Here is a 20,973-nt window from a genome sequence, read left to right on the forward strand (position 1 = left end):
AAAAGGTGATCATGTGACCAGGGGACACTTGCAACCCTTGAAATTGAAAGCCAGTTGCCAAGGAATTGAATCACAGTCACATGACTGCAACATTGAGTCATGTGGCTGCAACATTGAGGATTGGCCATAGATCTCATTTAGTGTCATCATAATTTCTAATGGTTGCTGAACAAATGATAGTTAACTGAGGGCTAAACCCTAGAAGTCACATCTCTGTATGCTGATATAAAGAATCATCTCCAATAAACACTGCAAAGAGAGTAACTTGTCAAATGTATCTTTTGATCACAAACAGTAATAAAGAAATACATTTGTTTCATATTTATCTGGGGGTATATACAAAGATATAGTGCTTAAAACAATTCCAGTGAATAGCTGGATAGAGATTTGATTCCAAATTGTCTCCTCAGCTCTAATTCTACTTCTAGACTGCTGTACAACATTTCCATGCTCAGCGTTCAGAATGTTTAATTGAGGGAAATGAAATGTGTCCTATTAAGTTTTCAAGGATCATGCTGTTTTGCCTCTGGTGCTTTCATCTTCTCTCCTTCCATTTCTTGTTCTCTTCTTTCTAAGCTGAAACTTAAGTTTAGTGTTAGTCCTTTTGAATTTCTGAACAAATAAAGAGGATGTTTCACATCTATGTTTTATTCTTTTAAGTAAGATGTAGGTGTGTGTTTGAGAAAAAAGCTTGGGCTCACCAGCTTCTTCCTGTTCAGAAAGGGCACATTTTAAAGACAGATTTTAACTTTCTGTTCTTTGTTGCCTTCCTTGTGCTGTGGAAATGACTTCTTCCTTCTATCTGCTTGCTTACATTTTGGAAAGGGGCTTTCTAACTAAAATGACTTGGGGTTTCCATTGGAAAAGGGATCAATGCAGCTATAATGCCAGAAGATTTTGTTATTAATTTATTATTTCTCCAAGTTGTTTTAAAACGTGACCAAGTCTAAATGTAGACCAAATGCACATTTTTTTTCTCGGAACACCCCTCCCACACATTCAATGCATAGAAAATATCTTACTTAAGCATTAGAATTTTTTGATTTTTCTACAGCACCTACAGTTTGTCATTGCTCATTCTTCTCTGGCTCCAGAATTTGTATTCAACTTCTTCTTCCCACCTAAATACACTTCGTACTTTACTCATACTGTACTAATCATGCACAACGCCTCTCTTATATTAATATCAGGTTTCTTTAACTAGGAAGATGTGGGAGAAACTCTCCTGCTTTCGAATAACAATAGTTTGGGAAAATCTTATTAGTAATGATATTAGATGAAAGATGTTACCCCTTGTTCAGCGGTAAAGGTATCATTACTTACAATACTCAAGGAAGTGGATCAATTTTATTTGGATTGCCCCACATTGCAAAATGCCAGGGCAGTTTTCAGGATAGAACTTTAAAAATGAATAGTTTGGAGAGGATCTTTTTTTTTAAAGCTTTCTATCAAAGCTAGAGGCTCTTTTATTTTGAATATTTTATTTATACATTTTTATAAACAAAAAGTTCAATGTCTACATGAACATTGTGTTGTCTGAGTACAGTTAATTTTGAGAAATAGTAATAATAGTAACAATCTTCATAACAGTCACATATTTGCTTATCCATTTCAATAGACCTTCCTTATATAATTAATCATTCTCTTTAAAATTCCAACTTCTGTTTCTGTTAGTTAGCCATTGATAAAATGAATCCCATGTTTAAAAATATTCTGTTTCTTCTTTCTCCTTAATTTTAAGTGTTAATCTATCCATTTCTACACATGCTAGTATTTTTTTTAAATTACACTTTCTTCTGTAGTTTGGAGAGGATCTTAAGGCAATTCTATGAACTTTAAATCCTTAACTTGATTCACAACAGATTGCTTTTGATAATTGAAATAGTGAATTAAGATTTGTATTAAGTGAGAAGGCTTAGAATCACACCAACAACAATCCTAGTTGGTATATGCAAATTTTTCCTAACCACAAAAGAAAAGAGATCAAACAGAGGGTCATTCCAGAAAAAATATTTATTAGTAGTACATTAAAATACAGGTCCCTTGAATTATCTAAAGCAATTCACACTGCACTATTGTTTTTCTTATTTTTAGTATAAAAGGGTGGATTATTTTTAGAAAGCAATTTCATACATGAGCCATTTTTTACAAGTGAAGACTGCCTGCAAGAAAATTGGTCTTTCATTCATTATTCAGATTTGTTTCAAACATTGTATGTTACAAAATATTTCAACATCCAAACTTGTTTACTAAAACATTCAGACAAAATGAAATAAAAATGCTGCAGCAGCCTGGCATTTAATGCAATAAGTAACTTTCATCTGCCGTGGAGTTTCAAGGCTTGGGACTTTTCCATTTGTCAAGCAAAGCAGTATGTTCAAATCAGAAACACTTCAGCATATTAAAATCGCTGTAAACTGTGTAGAGAACTTAAAAGTTGATACCTTCCAAACTGAAGGGCATATATAAAAGTGAAGGACCCTGCTTTTCTGAATCACTCTGATGAGTACATACAATCACCTTTGGATTCAAGTGCTCCAATCAAATTGGATAAGCTGCAATAATTTAAAATTGCTTCCTGGTGAAGTAGCAGTATGTGGAACACTTTTTTAAAAAAAATAATTGTGCTTGTGTGTTTTTCAAGTGCCCTGTTTTCAAAGTGACGTTACAAGTATGCCTGGTACATTGTTATTGCTAACTAAACAAGTGAATGCATCTATTTTAAAAAGCATTCTGAAAATAGATATAGCTGAGCCTGGGAATACATTCAGAAAGGATGTGTGCCAGAACCTAATGGCCAAATAGAGCTAGCCAGGAATAAATCTATTATCAAATCTGGTTTGTAACAGTCTGAAAGTGCCTTAAATTATTCCATTTCCTTACTTGGAATCTGTATTCCATTTACAAGCAGTTCCCATTGTCATTGTGTGATGCAGGGGTGTCAGAGATTTAAGGCTTGGAGGTGCTATTTTGATTATATGTAGAACCTAAGGTGGCAAACAGGAACCAGCTGCAAAAAACAATGCCCTTAGAATGCTGACCCCCAGAGGATTCTGCCCCTCAAAGCAAATATCGGAGGATGGATCCTCTTCAGGATCACAGCAGGAGAGAAAATAATTAAATTCTCCCATCTATTTCTGCAGCTGTCTTAATCCACTCTCCCAGCTGCTGCTATTTCCATTTTTAACCACCTGCATGTTAAGTGCAGTTGTCACAGATATGCCTTGCTTTGAGAGTCCACTTTCAAAGTAATTTTTGCACATGAACAGAAGCAGGTAAAGGCACCAGTTTGAGGACGACTAGCCTCTTATCCATGCTTTGCAACTCACAAAGCAAGACTTCTCTTTATGAAACACTGAAATGGAGTGGGTCTGCTTTCCATATCCCTAGAAACACACATTTAATTTCATTTGGATCTGTCTTAAGAGCATAAAGTCAATGCAAGTAGAAATTTATCAGGAAAGCAATAAAATTTGGCACAATAGTGAAGAAACATATCAAAAATGTTTATGTAATCTAGCATTGGCTGAAATGACACTAATACCAAACCAATTTTTATATCTACGATGTTGATATTATGCGTAACATGAGCGAATAGCACATAAAAGATTTTCAAACTTTTTGAATACCGTTCATTCTTGAACTACATAAAAGTGTTAGTATGTATGTACAGAGCAGAAAATAGCCTCTAGCTCTAAGGCAGGGGTGTCAAACTTGATGTCACTGAGGGCTGCATCCAGGTTGTGTTTGACCTAAGGGGGCCAGGGTGGGTGTAGCTAGTTCAATGTCACTCATGTCGGGAGCACCTGTGGGCACCTCCCAAGCTCCATTTTCGGCTGTGATGGCCTCCTGCAACCCTCTACCAGCGAAACGGATCTTGGGAGGGACGCGGGTGGCCCTCCCGAGCTTCGTTTTTGCTGACACAGGCCGGTTCTTCAGCCCTGCGGGCCAAATTTAAGCACCCTCCCAGGCCGGATCTGGCCCCTGGGCCTTGAGTTTGACACTCCTGCTCTAAGGTTTTTATTATCAAAAATTCACTGCAGGGGAAACAAAAGGGAAAGGAAAGGGTAGCAGAGACAGGAGTTTACAGTATGTACTTGTCTTTGAAAAAGTGCTGGTACAGTATCTTGAAAAATTGTTGTATTTTTTGTTGTTGAAAAATGAAACTGCATAAAACCATTCAGTCCCATTCAGAAAGTTCATTTTCAAAGGTATTTTCAATGGAATTATACGTGACCACTAGATGGTACTGGCATTCTACTCTTTTTTTCTTTCAATAGCCTTCCTTAATTTTACTACCATTTAATTATATAGCTTTGTTTATTTTATGTTCATACTTTCTGTAATTTTCCCCAACACTTTCATCTTTGATATGCGTGCTATCCTGAGAATTCTGGTCCTTGTTCAGTCTAAAATTGAAACAAACGTTTAAAGAATAAATAGAAAACAGCTCAGGAATACGTTCACTGAGACAGATGCACTCAGGGATAAGCAGGCTTTGCCTATTATTTCAATTCATGTGGATGAGACTGTTATTTTTAAAATTCAAAAGATAATATAAAAATTAGATACCGAATGGGGTACAGCAACATAGATGAATCAGTCAGTACCTCCATTAATTTTGCTTGCGGGAAGACAGCTTGTAAGTTGCAAATGGCAATCAAATCTCACTACTCAAGGTTGATTCAGCCTTCCATCCTTCCGAAGTGGGTTAAATGAGGACCTAGATTGTTGGGGCAATATGTTGACTCTGTAAACCGCTTAGAGAGGGCTGTAAAAGCACTATGAAGTGGTATATAAACCTAAGTGCTATTGCTATTGCTATGGAACACCAGAATGCTACAACCATTGTAAATATGTACCAGTTGCCAAGTGTCTGAATTTTGAACATGTGACCATAAGGATGCAGCAATAGAAGTAAGGGTGAGAATCAATTGTAAGTCACTGTTTTCAGTGCTGTTGAAATTTGACTGGTTGGTAAACAATGGCTATAAGTCAAAGACTGTCTGTATATGTAGCAATATAAAAGCTACTTCTTATTTTATTGTCTAAAATCAAATCCATTGGCAATTAAAATAAGTAATGAGATAATTAAGGAGCCAATATGATGAAGAATAAATATCACTTTTTGTGTGTGTGTGTATTTGTGTAAAATATACAAATTATAATTGATGCTAAAACTTTTCATATTATTTTTTCACATTTTAAAATCAGTTTTGTGTGAATGAATTTGGAGCTCTGGAAGTGATCACTGATGTAACAGAGATGGAAAGTGTTAAGAAGGCTACAGCTACCACAACTTGGATGGTGCCAACTGTCCAAGAAGGTCAGTACGGTTATTTTAATTTTGTTTCTTGGCATCACAATTTCATATGGATATCAGTATGTCTAGCTGTCGTAAGCAAGGTTATAATTTTTGTTGTGCATACATTTTAAATAAGAGGTGGCATCTGAGCAGAATTGTTCTACAAATACTCTAAAATTTGTGTTAAAGAATGAATCACGATGTTAGTGTAATTTCCCACTTTTAAAACAGTTTGGGGTAGCAAGTAATGGGGGGGGGGAAGGGGGAAGTGAAGCTCGAGACCAGAGATATGCATTTGGTGCAGGACTGTCTTAATGCGTGGGCCTGATGGGTACTTGCCCGTGGGTCCCACGAGCATAGGGTTCCCATACTAATCTGTGTGTGTTAACCCTTCAATGCACCTTGTATCGTATAAATACAGCAACATATTTATTACATTTTACTGCATTTTTTATTAATACTAACATGAAAATATATGTTTAATTTTATTGACCATTTACATTTTTATTCCTGTGAGTAGTTGTTGTATGGGCCCCAGTAAACTGCTTTGCCTGGGGCCCATAATGATGTTAAAACGGCCCTAATTTGGCATAATCCAAGCATTCTTCCTAAAAAAACCCCATGCTGTTCTACCTTCCCTGCTATTGCCACAAGGGAAAGAAAGGACTAGACCTGTTTGTCTGCTAGATGGGCCCCCAATCTTGATCAAGTGCTTGCTCTCGTAGCCTGGAAACAATAGTCATGTTAAATGCAGTTAAAACATTCACATAAACGTTGGTGCTAAATCAACAGGATTTTTATTAAAAATTAAAAAAAGTTACTGTTAACGGATTTTGCTTAGAAGAAGGTTGTAGCTTCTGCTTTCTTGTAATATACAACACTCTCTCTTCGCTCACAGAATCACATTTTGTCTCTTGAAGTTAAGCCATAATCCGAAGACTGAACTAAAAATAAAAGTGGCACCAGATAAAAGGATCAGAGAAGGCAGTTCCATAGATTGTTTAAAGTTTTTGTGGTTCCTATATATTTGTCTGTGGTGAAGCTAAAACACAATCATCTTCTTCTTAAGCCCATGGAAAACTAATAAGAACCAATTAAGAACTAGGTGATAGGATTCTAGATATTTCAGAAAAGATCTGCTGCTGAATTAAATTGTGTTCTGGGCTGAACAGTTTCTAGCCTCAGGGATGTATAAGGCTGTGTGGGAAGCCCTGGAAATGGTATTGTAAGCCCCAAAGTGGCCTTAACTCAATTTAGGAAAAAAGACAAATTACTGTAGTTGACTTAAGCTCTGCCCACTCATTTCCCTGCTCACTATGGTTTCACCCTCCCCCAAATTTTATATTTGATTCCCCAATAACGAGAAGATTGCCCATTCCTGCTCTAAATGCTGGATATATACAGCCTTATGCTTCCAGGAAAAGGAGCTTATCTTTCATTTATGAAAGAGACCAGGTTCAGCAAAATCTTACCAATAGAGAAAGTCTAAAGGAGATTTAATTTGTGAATTCTCTTGTTGCCTTGCGGCCGTCATGCTGCTCCACAGTCCTCTGGAGCATCTCTGCAGGAAAATGGCAAATTCATCAAAAATCACTTGTCCTTATTTCTCTTGTGAGTTCCAGTGAGCAGAATTTTGCTCATCTGGGATCCAGTCCAATAGCTTTTATATATTGAAATCTGTTTGATAGAATATTTTTTCCAAAGTTCTTAAGCTTGCAAACCACTTGATATAAGTTGTAATTTAAATGTTGGCTAGTAAGAACTTAAGAAGTGTCTTACTGGATTAGACAGTTGGTCAATCTGTGTAATTCATCTATCTGTCTTCTCAGTGGCCAACCAGTTACACAAGAAAGAATTCTTCCGTGAATTTGGCCAACCCTTTTTTGAATCCAGCTAAGTTGGTAGCCACTATTATATCTCATAGCTCCAAATTCCAAAGTTTAATTATTGATGGTGTAAAAATACTTTGTTTTGTCTTGCTGGATTCTTCCAAGATTCAGTTTCATAAACATCTGCGTCTAGTATTTTGGGAAGGGAAAAACAGCTTCTCCTTATCCATATCATGTACAGTTTTGTACATCTTATTCATGTCCTCTTTTGTTGGCTTTCTTTCTAAAATAAACATCCCCCAAACTTGCAACAGTTCCTTGTAAGATGCAGTCCTTTGATCAACTTACCGGTAGTTTCTTTCCTCTGAACTTTCTCTAGTTCCACTATTTTTAAGATGTGGTAACCAAAACTACACACTATAATCTAGATGTGGCTGCAACATTGATTTATATAAGATCTTTATTTATTTATTAATCTGTTTCTTTATATATTAAAGTTTTATGCCACCCATCTCCACTGTAAGACAACTTTGGAACTATTAAAACTATACAGATTAAAAAATTTAAACTACACAAAAACCAAAACTATGGTTTTATGATATTGGCTTCTCTACTTTCAGTACAAATTCTTATTATCCTTGACATGCAGTTGACTTTTACAGCAAATGCACACTCTATTGAAATCTTTATTGAATTGTTCACCATCATTCAGAGAAATAAACTTGTTGTTGAATAAATGGTTTAGATGAAGCCTGTAAGATTTTGCTAAAGTGTCAGCACTGATAGCTTGTGGGAAGCCTGTGCACAACTGATAAATGTGCATTAGTAATTAAAGAGGTGCAGGAGGTTGAACTCAAAAGCAAAAAGATGCTTTGCAGCATGAAAGTTCTAACGCATCAGCTAAATATGTTTTCTGTCTATAGATTGTTCTACAGCTGCAAAAGCAGCCACACAATCCTGGGTAAAGATATAGCTGCTTTAAGGAATGGCAGACATGTGCTAGATGTGTTTCCCAGCTGAAACTCTTGGTCATTTTGTTTGACATAATTCATTAATATCTTTTTTTCCCCACCTGTATGTCATCCTGAGAATTCACTGCTTTCTTTCTTCTGTGTAGCATTCTCAGAAAAAACAGAAGTACCACCAAAATTGAAGGAAACCACAAAGGCAGATGGGCTTCATTTTTGTGAAAATTGTTTTCAGTCTGGAACATCGGTGGAGTTTGTAGCTGGAGAAAGAAATTGCAGCCAAAAATGTGCCCATCTGTTTAAAAACAAGTAAGAGTTAATATAATACATATAACACAATATCATGGCAAGTACAAATTCTGTTGTCGCCTAAGGGAACACTGGATAAAAATACTTGCTGAGCTGTCAGCTGATTTTTTAAAAATGGAATTATGTTGTATTATTGTTGCTAATTACTGCTGGGTTTGTGAAGCAAAGGAGAAAAAGTACGGGGATATTAGAGACAGGTGCCATCAGGCAATCCTCTATAGTAGTTGCAGGTGAAACCATCCACCCTTAACAAATTACAGGGTTAGAACAAAGGTGATCTCACAAGAATTCAAACATGTATTTATTAAGAATGCTTCTGTGTGACTTCTATAATGCCATTTGGGGATATTGTACATAGGTAGAGCTTTTGATACCGCATTATTGACCCCTATTCAGTTATATAAAACAAGGCAAATGCTTTTGCAATTATTTAAATAAGTTTATAAATAAAAGAATCCTCAAGAGCTTGAAACAGTATTGACCTTACACATCTCAGAGAAGCCATATTTTTCTCGGTAATTACCACTGTTGGTTTGTGAGCATAATATAAATCTGCCAGAATAGTCATGCGTTTGATTACCATTCAGTATAATTCATAGCTAAGTGTCAACAGGATGCAGTCTTGGGTGCAATCTTGTGTACATTAGGGCAGTCATATTCTTTGAAAGAGAACAGGAGCATAAGATATTCAGAAGCAGTCTTAAAAGAAGCAGCTGAAGTAAACCTGCAAAAGAAAAACACATGGCTGTCAAAGATAGCTGCTTCATTCACATTCCTGAGTGCTATAAGAATTTGAACAGTTCTGATACATATCTATTAAAAAATAAATCCCAGTAAGTTTGACTTCTAGTTAAAGATTGCAGCACCAGTATTTATTCATAGAATTTTACTTAGTATATGAGCATATGATAAAAAAAGTTTGCATTATTCACTTTGATTTTATAAAAGTTCAATTTAAATGTAATCCAGTATATTGGAATTTATGGCAGGAAAGTCATGTATTTTTGTTCAGGACCATGCATTAACTTAAAAAGGGAAAGACTGTATATTTTCTGTTTTCTTCTCTGTTAGTAATAGTGTAGTTCAATTTATCACTAATGCAAATAATTATTGCACCGTTGCTTTTACTGTGCTCATTTGAGAAATTTATTTTACTGTCTTACATACTGATCTCTTCAAACTTTCAATGGATGGCAGTCTTTCTATTATTCCACTTGACAGCATTCAAATTTGCTATTTCTTTTCTTTTAAAATGCCCTTTTAAAGTATGCGCTTTGAGGAGAAATAGGAAAGGAAAGTTTTGAAAGATGCAAAGTCTTGTTTTGTGAATCATAACTTTTTCCTTGTGATAATTAATGCAATTTAATTCTCCTTCTAGGGAATCAAAGGAGGAAAAAGATGTGTCAGAATGCAGTGACGAAGACTATTCTAAGGGCATTCAAAAGAGAAAAAGCAAACTGCCATCCAAAGGAGAGGTTATTGAAGAAAAAGATAAAGAAACAGTTAGTATTTTTCAGTTCTAGATTAGACCATTTCTTGTAGTTTTAGTACTGTTCAGTAGTCCCTGCTTGTAAAACTTGTGCATTTTAAGCCTGTTGCCAATCATAATTTGTTCAGTGGTTGATTGAACAAACCATAAATGGAGTGGTACATTTAAATTTAAATTTAACTGATTTGCCCCAATCTCATGAGATTTCTGGACTATGTGATATTTCAGCAGTCTCAAATAACTCCCCTTCCCCGAATTTTATAAACTTGATTTTTTATTAGAAATCTTATAAGATATAAGAATATTGAAATCTTGTAAAATTCAGCAATATCATGGCATTCCAATTATTTGATTGATAGAGAAACAATCATTTAATTTTGTTATTGACAAATGTTGTGAATGCCCAATTAGATGTTGGGAGTTGGGGTTGGGCTGGTGTTAAAGAAATATATACCATTCTTCTGACTGTTGCATTTATTTTCATGTAGATAGAATGAGAATAGTAAATTATATATCTGGTCTACAGTGTAGTCATTTTCTTAAAGAGTCTTACAGAGAGCCTATTGCTATTCTTCTCTTTTGTATTGAGAGAATAATTAGGAAAGTCCTGTATTGTAGTTCACTGTTAATATTGCAAATCAAAATTGATTCATACATCTTGTTTCAGGTGTACTTAAGTTGTTCATAATACTATCTTCCTAGTTTAATCAAACACCACTCTGCAGGTTGGAACTTCATTCTCCATTGATTTTTACATGAACTGAATTCATATTTAAATATTCAAAATACTGTCAGAACAGGAAGTTCTTTGTTTGATAATCATAAATGATAATTATGCCAGTCACAATATTTAATTTTGCAATTTAGGAAGAGAACTCTGAAGGAAGAATACTGAGAGTATCTCAAAGAGCCACACGGAAAAGGAAACGAGAGGTGGCAATTTTAAAACAAAGTAAGTTTCATTTTTCATTTTTTTCATTTTATTAAATTTGTATACCGCCCTACTCCCGAAGGACTCAGGGCGGTGAACAGCCATGAAATAAAACATATAGATACAAAATTTAAAATAGAGATAAAACTAATTAAATAAATTTGGCTGAACCATTTTAAAACCCCAATAAATTAAAACCAAATTTAAAATTCCATTTAAAAAGAGGAAAAGTTTAGGTCAGGCCAGCTTGATGGAATAAGAACGTCTTAAGCGCGTGACGGAAGGTATGCAGAAGTTGATTTATAATACTTTATAATACTTAGCAGAATAAAGTTTTCCTTCAGTTCCTCAAAAAACTTAAAATATGTCTTGAGGTAAATGGATGGATTAAGTGTACAATCATAAGTGAGCAACCATATTATATGAATCTGTGAATTTTACATATTTATACTGTTTGCAAATATATTCTGGTCATTGATTTTTCATAATGCCATAATGAGCATTCCCATTGTATGTTTGGTTGATAAAATTGACGTAGCCCCCACCTTCTGGAACATCATTCCCCCCCCGCCTCGCCCCTGAGGTGAAATTGAACCCAATTCTGTTAGTTTTCCAGCAAGCTCTTAAAACAAGGGAGGGCAACTATGGTAACTTTATGACCTGTGGACTTCAACTCCCCTGATGGCTTAGAAATTCTGGGAGTTGAAGTCCACTGAAGTCCACAAGTTGTAAAAGTTGTCATAATTGTCCAACCCTGCCTTCCAACCTAGCTTTATCAACTAGCTTAGTGATGCTATGATACAGTGGAGCCTCTTAGATGGTTATATGACAGTTAATGGATTCACTCTGTTTTATGTCATTGCTTTTTTAAATTTGATTTATTTTGTTTTTATTTTAATTTAAATTGATTGTTTTCAATCAGTTTTTATACATTCTTAATTATTAGGTATGCTGCCCAGAGTCACTAAAGTTGGATAGATGGCTATACAAATATTAAATTAATTAATTAAAAGAATATACTATTATATTTAGTCAATGGTATCACTTTATTATAATAACTATGCTGTACATAGCAAAACATTCAGTACTTTGTAAAAGCAAAAATTGAACAGCATCGCCCTTCAAGTGCTTACATTTTATTGTTTTATTAAAAGCTTCAAATATTCTGTCTCTAATGTTTCCCATTCCATAGGAAAGTTTAAAGTAGAAGTATAAATGAAATTAAGATTATTCTCTTTCCTGAACACTGATGGGGATTTCTATTCCACATAGGTGAAATTGTTCAACTAATTTTTGGGAACCTGTAGAAAATTAAGTGTTAAATACTTTAAAAAGTGACAAATCCAAAATATTAACTAAGTAGTAAAATGCTATTACTGTGGAGTCAGTTTCCTAAAAGAGTGAATATGCTTCTTTAAGGAAAATAATAAGATTAGGCAGTTTTAGTTACCTGTAAACTGATCTATAATTTTCACCTTGATGGAAATCATCTATTATTCCTGCTGTCTTAATTAACAGCAAGCTGTTGTTGTGCTGTTCACACAAATACAGATAGTCCTGGATTTACAACCACAATTGAGCCCAAAATTTCTGTTGGTTTGACACTTGTTAAGTGAGTTTTCCCCATTTTAAGACCTTTCTTGCCACAGTTATTAAGTGAATCACCACAGCTGACAAGTTAGTAACAGGGTTGTTAAGTGAATATGGCATCCCCATTGATTTTGTTTGTCAAAAGGTTGCAAAAGTTGATCACCTGACCTTGGAACACAGTGAAGGTCATTACTGTGAGTCAGTTGCCAAACGTCTGAATTTTGATCTCATGATCATGGGGATGCTACAAAGGTGAGTGAAAACTGCATAAGTCACTTTTTTTAGTGCCGTTGTAACTTTGAATGGTCACTAAATGAAGTACTGTAAGTCAAGGTGTCAGGGTTCCAAGTAACGGGAACATAGGAAATCAAGGCAGGGTTCCTCAAAAGTATAGATTTATTAGGCATGTCATAATTTTATGATTACCTGTTTGGTAACTTTGCTTTACTAGTTTTGAAGTATATAGGATGATGTTACCATATTTACCCAATAGTAATACAAGATTTTTCACCATAGATTATTATCTATGAATGGGGCAGGGAAGAGAATCATCCTATACTTGGTGATAAGATGCTTTTCAGGAGTTTGAAAGCAAAACATGGACAGTTACCTGAGTAACTGAGCTTACACATGTCTTCTGAGAATAGATTTTATTTTCTAATTGTTTGATTTCTAATTTCAGCTTTAATGTCAAAGGGAAAGAAAGCATGGAGTTGGTCTTCATATTTGGAAGAAGAAAAGGCTACAGCAGCACCTCCTAAGATTTTTAAAGAGGTAAGCTCTCCTGTAAAATCCTAATTAATTGGTTTGAATATACTTTGCTAGATAATTGTCTTAAATAAAGGTGAATTTAAAATTTTGACATGACTGATAAGGTTATGTTAGTCCCCTTACTTACGAAAGGCAGTTCACAGATGTTACTATGTTTATATGTAATAACTGATGTAGAGGAGATCATCCCAGGTGTTGTTTTGTTATAGGTAACCCGCATATAAGTGGGCAGGTTTTCATAGTGACACCATAGTTCTGGAGTTCTAGTTGTATTGTATTTAACTCTTCTAAACATTTTGTAACAGCAGCTGAAAACCTGTTTTTTTCCCAGCAGGCTTTAAATGTTGATGTTGATTTAGCTAAGCAAGCTGTTGTCTCCGTTTAAAACCATTATGCATAATGTTTGAATTGTTATTTCATACTTCCTTATATTTTTGTACTGATCGATGTATTTAAAATTATTTCTGTGTGCAACTAAGTGCCCAATTCCAAAACATTGCAATAAGAATTCATTGGTGTTATTACTGCTGGCAGCCTGAAGTTAGAAGCTAGGTGTATGCATTTGTGCTTGGTTTTGGTTTGTACACTGGTGAAGATAAGTTTTTAACTTATTTTAACCTGTTTTCCCTACCCCAAATTCTGAGATAGGTTAGCTATGTCCATTTGGAATACATTGTTCCTTTTTTAATAGTTTTTTTTGGTTCACCCATTATGTTTATTCTCTTTTGCTTTATTTTAGCAATTGTGTGGGGTTTTTTAAACGCATGCAGCTTAGAGTCAGTAATGAGTTGGAGGAGGGGCTTATATATCTAAATTATGCATTTAAAAAAAATTGGAGCGCATAGTGTGAACAATCCTGAATAGAAAAGAAACATTTCAATAGTTGTAATAGTTAGATAATAGTTAATGACTTTTTAAATGGACATTATATAGAATATTTTTGTATAGACTAAAATAAAGATTGTGTCAGAAAATCAATAAACATAAATCTCATAATTTTATAGTTAAAGAATTCTCGATTATATCATTTTGGCATTCAAAAACAATACTCTTTATATGCAACATTTCTCTGCCTCTTTTTTTTCATACTGTATCCATTCCCAGTATTCTTCTAATGCATATATAGATGCTGTTATTATTATACATACAATTTTGGTTCTGTGAAAATAGTAATTTATTATGGAGCAAATTTAGTAAGAATTACAAGAAGGACTGTACAACCATAGCAATAGCAATACTTTAAGTTGAATGCATGTGGATCCTGTGTATTTTGACAGGATCAATGGTTACAGCCTTGATAACCAGAAACCTTTGGTGAGAAGCTTCAATTGAGGTAGCTGTACATCAATAATTTGATGGAAGTAATCCTAATTAACCACAGTTAATGCCATTAAAATAGACAAAAAGGAGTGGTGAGACTTGGGCTCCTAGGAAAGGATTAACAGAAAGTTGTATATAATCTTGTGGGCACCTCCCCTGCCTCCACCCACAGACACACATAGACACACATTGTTTCTTAATTGTGATTTCTTTTGCCTGGACCATTGACTTGTTTTGCTATATGTCAGTCAGTTTCAAAGAGCGAAACAATAATGCCTGTCGGAAATTTGCAAGTCCATTCATTCTTACACTCATTTTAGTACAAGCAGTAATGCAAAATTCTGCTTGTAAAATTCTTTAAAGTAAATTGATTTTTGCATGGTTATATCTTCATTCGATAACTAGAAAAATCATTGTGGAAGAAGCAGCTACTTTTCACAATTTATTTCAGCATTTATTTAACTTCATATAAGAAATTTTGCAAAATCTTAGTATTAAAATTAGCTTTAGCACTGTGGTAGAAAAACTTCGGCAATAAATACCAATCACTGGAGAGGATCCAAAGAGTCATTTATTTTTCAAAGCTAGCAGGTTACTACTGGCAGTCATTAGAGTTTTTTTTTTTACCCAGATGAACCAAGAATAAGAACTACTAGGTTACATAAGTCTTAAAGAGAATGTTGATCACAGACAATTTGACAATGTGTATACATTAATAGGAGGTGCCAGTAGAATTATTTTACAATGGTTAAAGAAAATGATAACAGAAAGGAAGACATGAGTATCTTTCATTGTATGAAAACATAGAGATGCATTTTTTGAAAGGCAGCTTACTTATATATATGGCTTATACGAAATCTTTTAATTATTATTCCGGCAAGCAGTTCCTGGGCTTTGCTGCAGAGAGAGATAAGGAAACACAGCTCTACTCATCCTTGTATTTACTATCTCTGCTTAAGGCACAAACTTTAAAATCAATTAGAAACTAAAAAGCATAACTGACACAGTAAAGAAAACCCCATTCTTAAAGGTCATGCAGACATATATGCAATATTGTATTGCATAATGAAGCATATGATGACATAATTACTTAACCTAAGTTCAAAATATAACTCGCACAGCAGGAATGTAAAAGATGAGAGAGGCAGAGCCATTAATCCGGAAATATATTAACATATTTATTACTTAGGAAATGCATAATGTACTTTATCCTGAAGATTTTGATCTAGTCCGTATAGTTGCTTTTTTTTTTTTTTTTTAAATGGAGGTGGGGAAAAAAGTTTCATTAGCTGGTATCAGTGTGGAAGATCTGGATTTTCTTCTTAACGGAGAAAAATAAGATATCTATCTTGGCGTATTTTAGAAATACTTATGTTAAATAAAACTTGACATTTTACTTCTAGTACCAGTCCTTCCCATACAACAAAAATGGATTCAAAGTTGGAATGAAACTAGAAGGAGTGGATCCTGAGCATCAGTCAATGTACTGTGTGCTTACAATAGCAGAGGTGAGTGCCAGAATGATAAAACAATAAACTTGATTTTAGCAATATTATCTATACATTTCTCTGTATTAAAAACAAGTTATAGCAGGCAGTGAGAAAATAACACCATCCCATCATTTAGAGCCAGGTAACAGAATTATAAGCTATAAATAAGAATGTAAGAAGAGCTTTGTTGCAAAGTCATACTTTCTGGCATTTCTGTAAAGCCTTTTAATTATTCTAAGTTTCTAAATTTATCTAAATTTGTAACCAGTACATCTTTTATTAAATGTTGTATGATTCAACATACAGATTATGCAATCTAAAGTTTGTTTGAGAATTGTTCCCCTATTCAATAATTGACTCTTAAGGCCCATGAGGAGATGCACTTCTACTCATATGTATATTTTTATATACTCTGATTTTAGATTTGTGGCTATAGAATTAAACTTCATTTTGATGAATACCCAGATTGTTATGATTTTTGGCTGAATGCTGATTCTTCAGATATTCACCCTGTTGGGTGGTGTGAGAAAACTGGGCATAAACTTCATCCACCAAAAGGTACTATGTTATACATAAACAATTTATGACCTTTTTTTAAAAATTGTGTTAAGGCAGCATAGGTAGACTTTTATAGTGAGAGACTTAGGAATCTACAAGTAAAATTGTATACTGGCTATAGTAAAAAAAAGTGGTACATATTTTCTTTTCATGTTTTCTTACATTATAAAATATAAGTGAATTCTGAAAAATTTAAATTCCAGGATCTGAAAATGTCGACTGTATATTTTTTATGTTCAAAGACAGAAATTATCCTTTGACCAATGCTTTAATGATTGAACAGCTAACAAATGAATTACACAGTACTCTCAAAAGAAAGCTTCCTGATGAAGTTTTAATAACTACATCAGTTTAACATTAGGATGCTTGATGAGGATATCATTAGTTCCAAAAAGGTATAAACTTAAATATTTGTCTCTTCCTTAGAAGGAAGAAGAAAAAAGAAATAATACATAGTTGAAAGCATTGCATCTTCATTATTATCAATGTGCATCAGATTCTGGTTTGTGCCTACCCTGAATCTGTAGCAGATGAGATTTTGGAGAAAGTCTTCCCCTGCTGCACATGCTCACAGACAAAATTCTGGTATCAACTTCTCAGAACATTCAAAAGTTACCAAAAAGAATCTTTGTCCACTGATGCTTAGGCAATCCATAGATGGGATAAGAAGACCGAAAAGCTAAAGGATACCAGGACACAAAAGAATTACTGTTCAGAAAAATAAATGGGTTGAAATCATCTTTTATCAATGTCTTCTGCTGTTCTTGGGCCCATGGTGCCCTAGTTAATTAGATCAGTGTATCCTTTTTCTTACAGTACTGCTGTCTACTCTTATGTAAGCTTTCTGATTCCAAAGGTCTCGAACCAACCTCAGAGGGTAGCATAAGGGACCTCTCTGTGTTACATGGAGTGGAATTTTTCTGATCAGTTGATGAGATTCAGGGGAACGTTGATCACATTTATCTCTTTTCTCTTCTCTGAGTCCATCCATATTCCTTCATAAATACATGAACACTGATCAAAATAAAATCTGGTTATATTACCAGGTTAATGATTATTTTCCTTACAAATATTTATGTGCTTCCCAGCCAGCAGGACAATTAGCAGAAAAGTATTTGAAGTCAAATCAATCTCCTTCAAAGGAAAGGGAAAAAGACTTTTATTTTCTGTATTACTTTGTGTTGAGAAATATGGAGGAATATGATCTGTTTTGGATCTTCAAAATATTTGTTCACTTCAAAAGTGAACAATTGCATCCAGTTCAAATCAAACCTTTATAATCAATGCACAACATGTGTACAATGAGATAAAATGAGCCTCCCTTGGTGCAGCCCTCCTGTAACATGGAATACATCTTAATAACTCAATAAGTAAAAGAAAAAGAAATCCCTAAACTCAAATAAGTAATAATTAGCACACATTCCCATATACACATATGTATATAACATTATATTATATTACACTGGTATGAACATGTTGAACGTTGCGCTGGCCCTACAAATCTATCATATTAAACCTAATTGTGCTGTTATGTTGTGTTCAGAAGTCTGATGGCCCATGGATAAAAGCTATTTTTCAGCCTATTCATTCAGCTGGCTATACTCCTATATCTCCTGGCCGATGGTAGGAGAGTAAAGAAGTGCTGACCAGGATGTGAATCCTCCCTGAGGATTTTCCTCACTCTGCTAAGGCAATTTCGTCCAATGAGGTCAGAAGGCAGCCCATGATTTTTTCTGCTGTGCTCATCACCCTCTGTAATGCTTTTCTGTCTGCGGATGTCAAGCCAGCATATCATACCGTAGCACAATATGTGAGAACGCTTGCTATTGTAGACCGATAAAAGGAAGTCAGTTGTTGTTCCACTTGATTTTTTTGCAAGACCCTAAAGAAATGGAGTCTCTGTTGAGTCTTCCTGACCACCTGGAACATGTTATTTTTCCAGGTAAGATCTTGGCTAAGGTGGACTCCCAGGAATTTGAAAGAGGAGACCCTCTCCACACAGCCCCCTCTTTATGTAGAGTGGTTGTAGGACAGGTTCCTCTCTTTGCTTCCAGAAGTCTAGCACCATCTCTTTTGTCTTGCTGGTGTTTAGATGCAAGTTGTTTTCTGAGCACCATGTAGATAACTTCTGGACTTCTTCTCTGTATGCTAATTTGTTTCCTCCTGTAATAAGACCCAATGCGGTGGTATCATCTACAAACTTTATTACCACGTTAGATGGATCAGAAGATATGCAGTCATATGTGTACAACTAGTACAGGTAGGGACTGAGCACACAGCCTTGAGGAGAGCCAGTGTTGAGTTTCAGGGAGGAGGATGTGAAAGACCCAGCCCTCACTGTTTGTGACCGGTCCATCAGAAAGTCTTTAATCCAATCATAGGTGAGAGAGGGGAAATTCAAGTCAGTCAACTTTTCGAAGAGAATGCCTGGCAAAATGGTGTTAAAAGCCAAGCTATAGTCTATGAAAAGCATTCTGACGTAGTTGCCAGTTTTCTCTAGATGACTCACTACAGAATGTAGGGCAGTAGCAATGGCATCACCTATCGACCTATTTCCTCTGTAGGCAAATTGATATTGGTCAAAGTTTGATGGAAGGCAAGACCTGAGGTGTTGAAGAACCAGTCTCTCAAAGCATTTCATCACTACAGACGTTAGTGCAATGGGTTTGTAATCCTTCAGGCTGTTTATTGCTGTTTTCTTCAGGACTGGAATGATAGTGGCTGCTTTCAGACATGATGGAACACTGGCATTTTGCAGGGACATGTTAAAAATCCTTGTTAGGACCTCTGATAGTTGGTCAGCACAGGTTTTTAGCACTAATCCCCAGCACCCCATCTGGACCTGCAGCTTTATTGGAATTCACAGTCTTCAATACAGCTCTCACTTGGTGTTCATGCAGGGTGAGTGGCTGGGAGTTGGAGGGCCAGCAGGCTGGGGCTACAGGGTTAGGTCTCTTGACCTCATAGCAGGCGAAGAAGGTGTTCAACTCCTCTACCAACGAGGCATCGGAGTTTTTTTTTTATTATTTTTTTTTTATTAATTTAATTTGTATACCGCCCTTCTCCCAGAAGGGACTCAGGGCGGTGAACAGCCAAAATTAAAAAACATACAAATGCAAAAGTTAAGATAATTAAAAGAATTAAATCATTGGCTACCCAAATTTAAAACCCCAAATCCATAAAATTTAAAATCCCAATTAAAAAACCATTTAGGCTAGGCCGGCTTGATGAAATAAAAACGTCTTCAGGACTTTACGGAAGGTCCGGAGGTCCGGGATCAATTGTATTCCAGGAGGCAGCTCATTCCACAGGGCGGGTGCCCCCACAGAGAAGGCTCGCCCCCTGGGGGCCGCCAGCCGACATTGCCTGACCGACGGCACCCCGAGGAGGCCCTCTCTGTGAGAGCGTATTGGCCGGTGGGAGGTTATCGGTAGCAGCAGGCGGTCTCGCAAATACCCTGGCCCTAAGCCATGGAGCGCTTTAAAGATGAGAACCAACACCTTAAAGCGCACCCGGAAGACCACCGGGAGCCAATGCAGCTCGCGCAGGAGAGGTGTTACGTGGGAGCGCCACGTCGCTCCCATAATCACCCGCGCAGCCGCATTCTGCACCAGCTGGAGCCTCCGGGTGCTCCTCAGGGGGAGCCCCATGTAGAGAGCGTTACAGTAGTCCAGGCGTGACGTAACCAAGGCATGAGTGACTGTGCACAAGGAGTCCCGATCCAGAAAGGGGCGCAACTGGCGTATCAGGCGAACCTGATAAAAAGCCCCCCTGGCCACGGCCGTCATATGCTCTTCTAAAGACAGCTGTGTGTCCAGGAGGACGCCCAAGTTGCGAGCCCCCTCTGTGGGGGTCAGTGACTCGCCCCCAATAGCCAGCGATGGCACCAGCTGGCTATACCGGGACGCCGGCATCCACAGCCACTCGGTCTTGGAAGGGTTGAGCCGAAGCCTGTTCCTCCCCATCCAGACCCGCACGGCCTCCAGACACTGGGACATCACTTCGAGGGCATCATTGGGGTGGTCTGGGGTGGAAATGTACAGCTGAGTGTCATCAGCGTACAGATGGCATCGCACCCCAAAACCACGGATGATCTCACCCAGCGGCTTCACATAAATGTTGAACAGGAGCGGCGAGAGGACCGACCCTTGCGGCACCCCGCAAGCAAGGCGCCTCGAGGTCGACCTCTGCCCCCCTGCCAACACAGACTGCGACCGGTCAGAGAGATAGGAGGAGAACCACCGCAACACGGTGCCTCCCACCCCCAGTCCCTCCAGCCGGCGCAGCATGATACTATGGTCGATGGTATCAAAAACTGCTGAGAGGTCTAACAGGACCAGAACAGAGGAACAACCCCTGTCCCGAGCCCTCCAGAGATCATCCACCAATGCGACCAATGCCGTCTCCGTGCTG

General features: G+C 36.5%; 1 protein-coding gene across 16 annotated transcripts in view; it reads left to right on the forward strand.

Annotated features, from left to right (window-relative positions):
* L3MBTL3 (L3MBTL histone methyl-lysine binding protein 3) overlaps window positions 1-20,973 on the forward strand; it is an 81,490-nt gene that overhangs the window by 20,239 nt on the left and 40,278 nt on the right. For all 16 annotated transcript variants that reach the window (XM_087886954.1, XM_060692230.2, XM_087886964.1 and 13 more), the window contains 7 exons: window positions 5,215-5,326; window positions 8,252-8,411; window positions 9,790-9,913; window positions 10,768-10,852; window positions 13,104-13,195; window positions 15,916-16,020; window positions 16,425-16,560. In XM_087886954.1, the coding sequence (XP_087743080.1) occupies window positions 5,215-5,326; window positions 8,252-8,411; window positions 9,790-9,913; window positions 10,768-10,852; window positions 13,104-13,195; window positions 15,916-16,020; window positions 16,425-16,560 (814 nt within the window). The remainder of the gene's footprint in view (window positions 1-5,214; window positions 5,327-8,251; window positions 8,412-9,789; window positions 9,914-10,767; window positions 10,853-13,103; window positions 13,196-15,915; window positions 16,021-16,424; window positions 16,561-20,973) is intronic.

This window comes from Pantherophis guttatus, chromosome 1, assembly GCF_059756535.1.
Source record: "Pantherophis guttatus breed Tessera chromosome 1, ASM5975653v1, whole genome shotgun sequence".
Lineage (NCBI taxonomy): Eukaryota > Metazoa > Chordata > Lepidosauria > Squamata > Colubridae > Pantherophis > Pantherophis guttatus.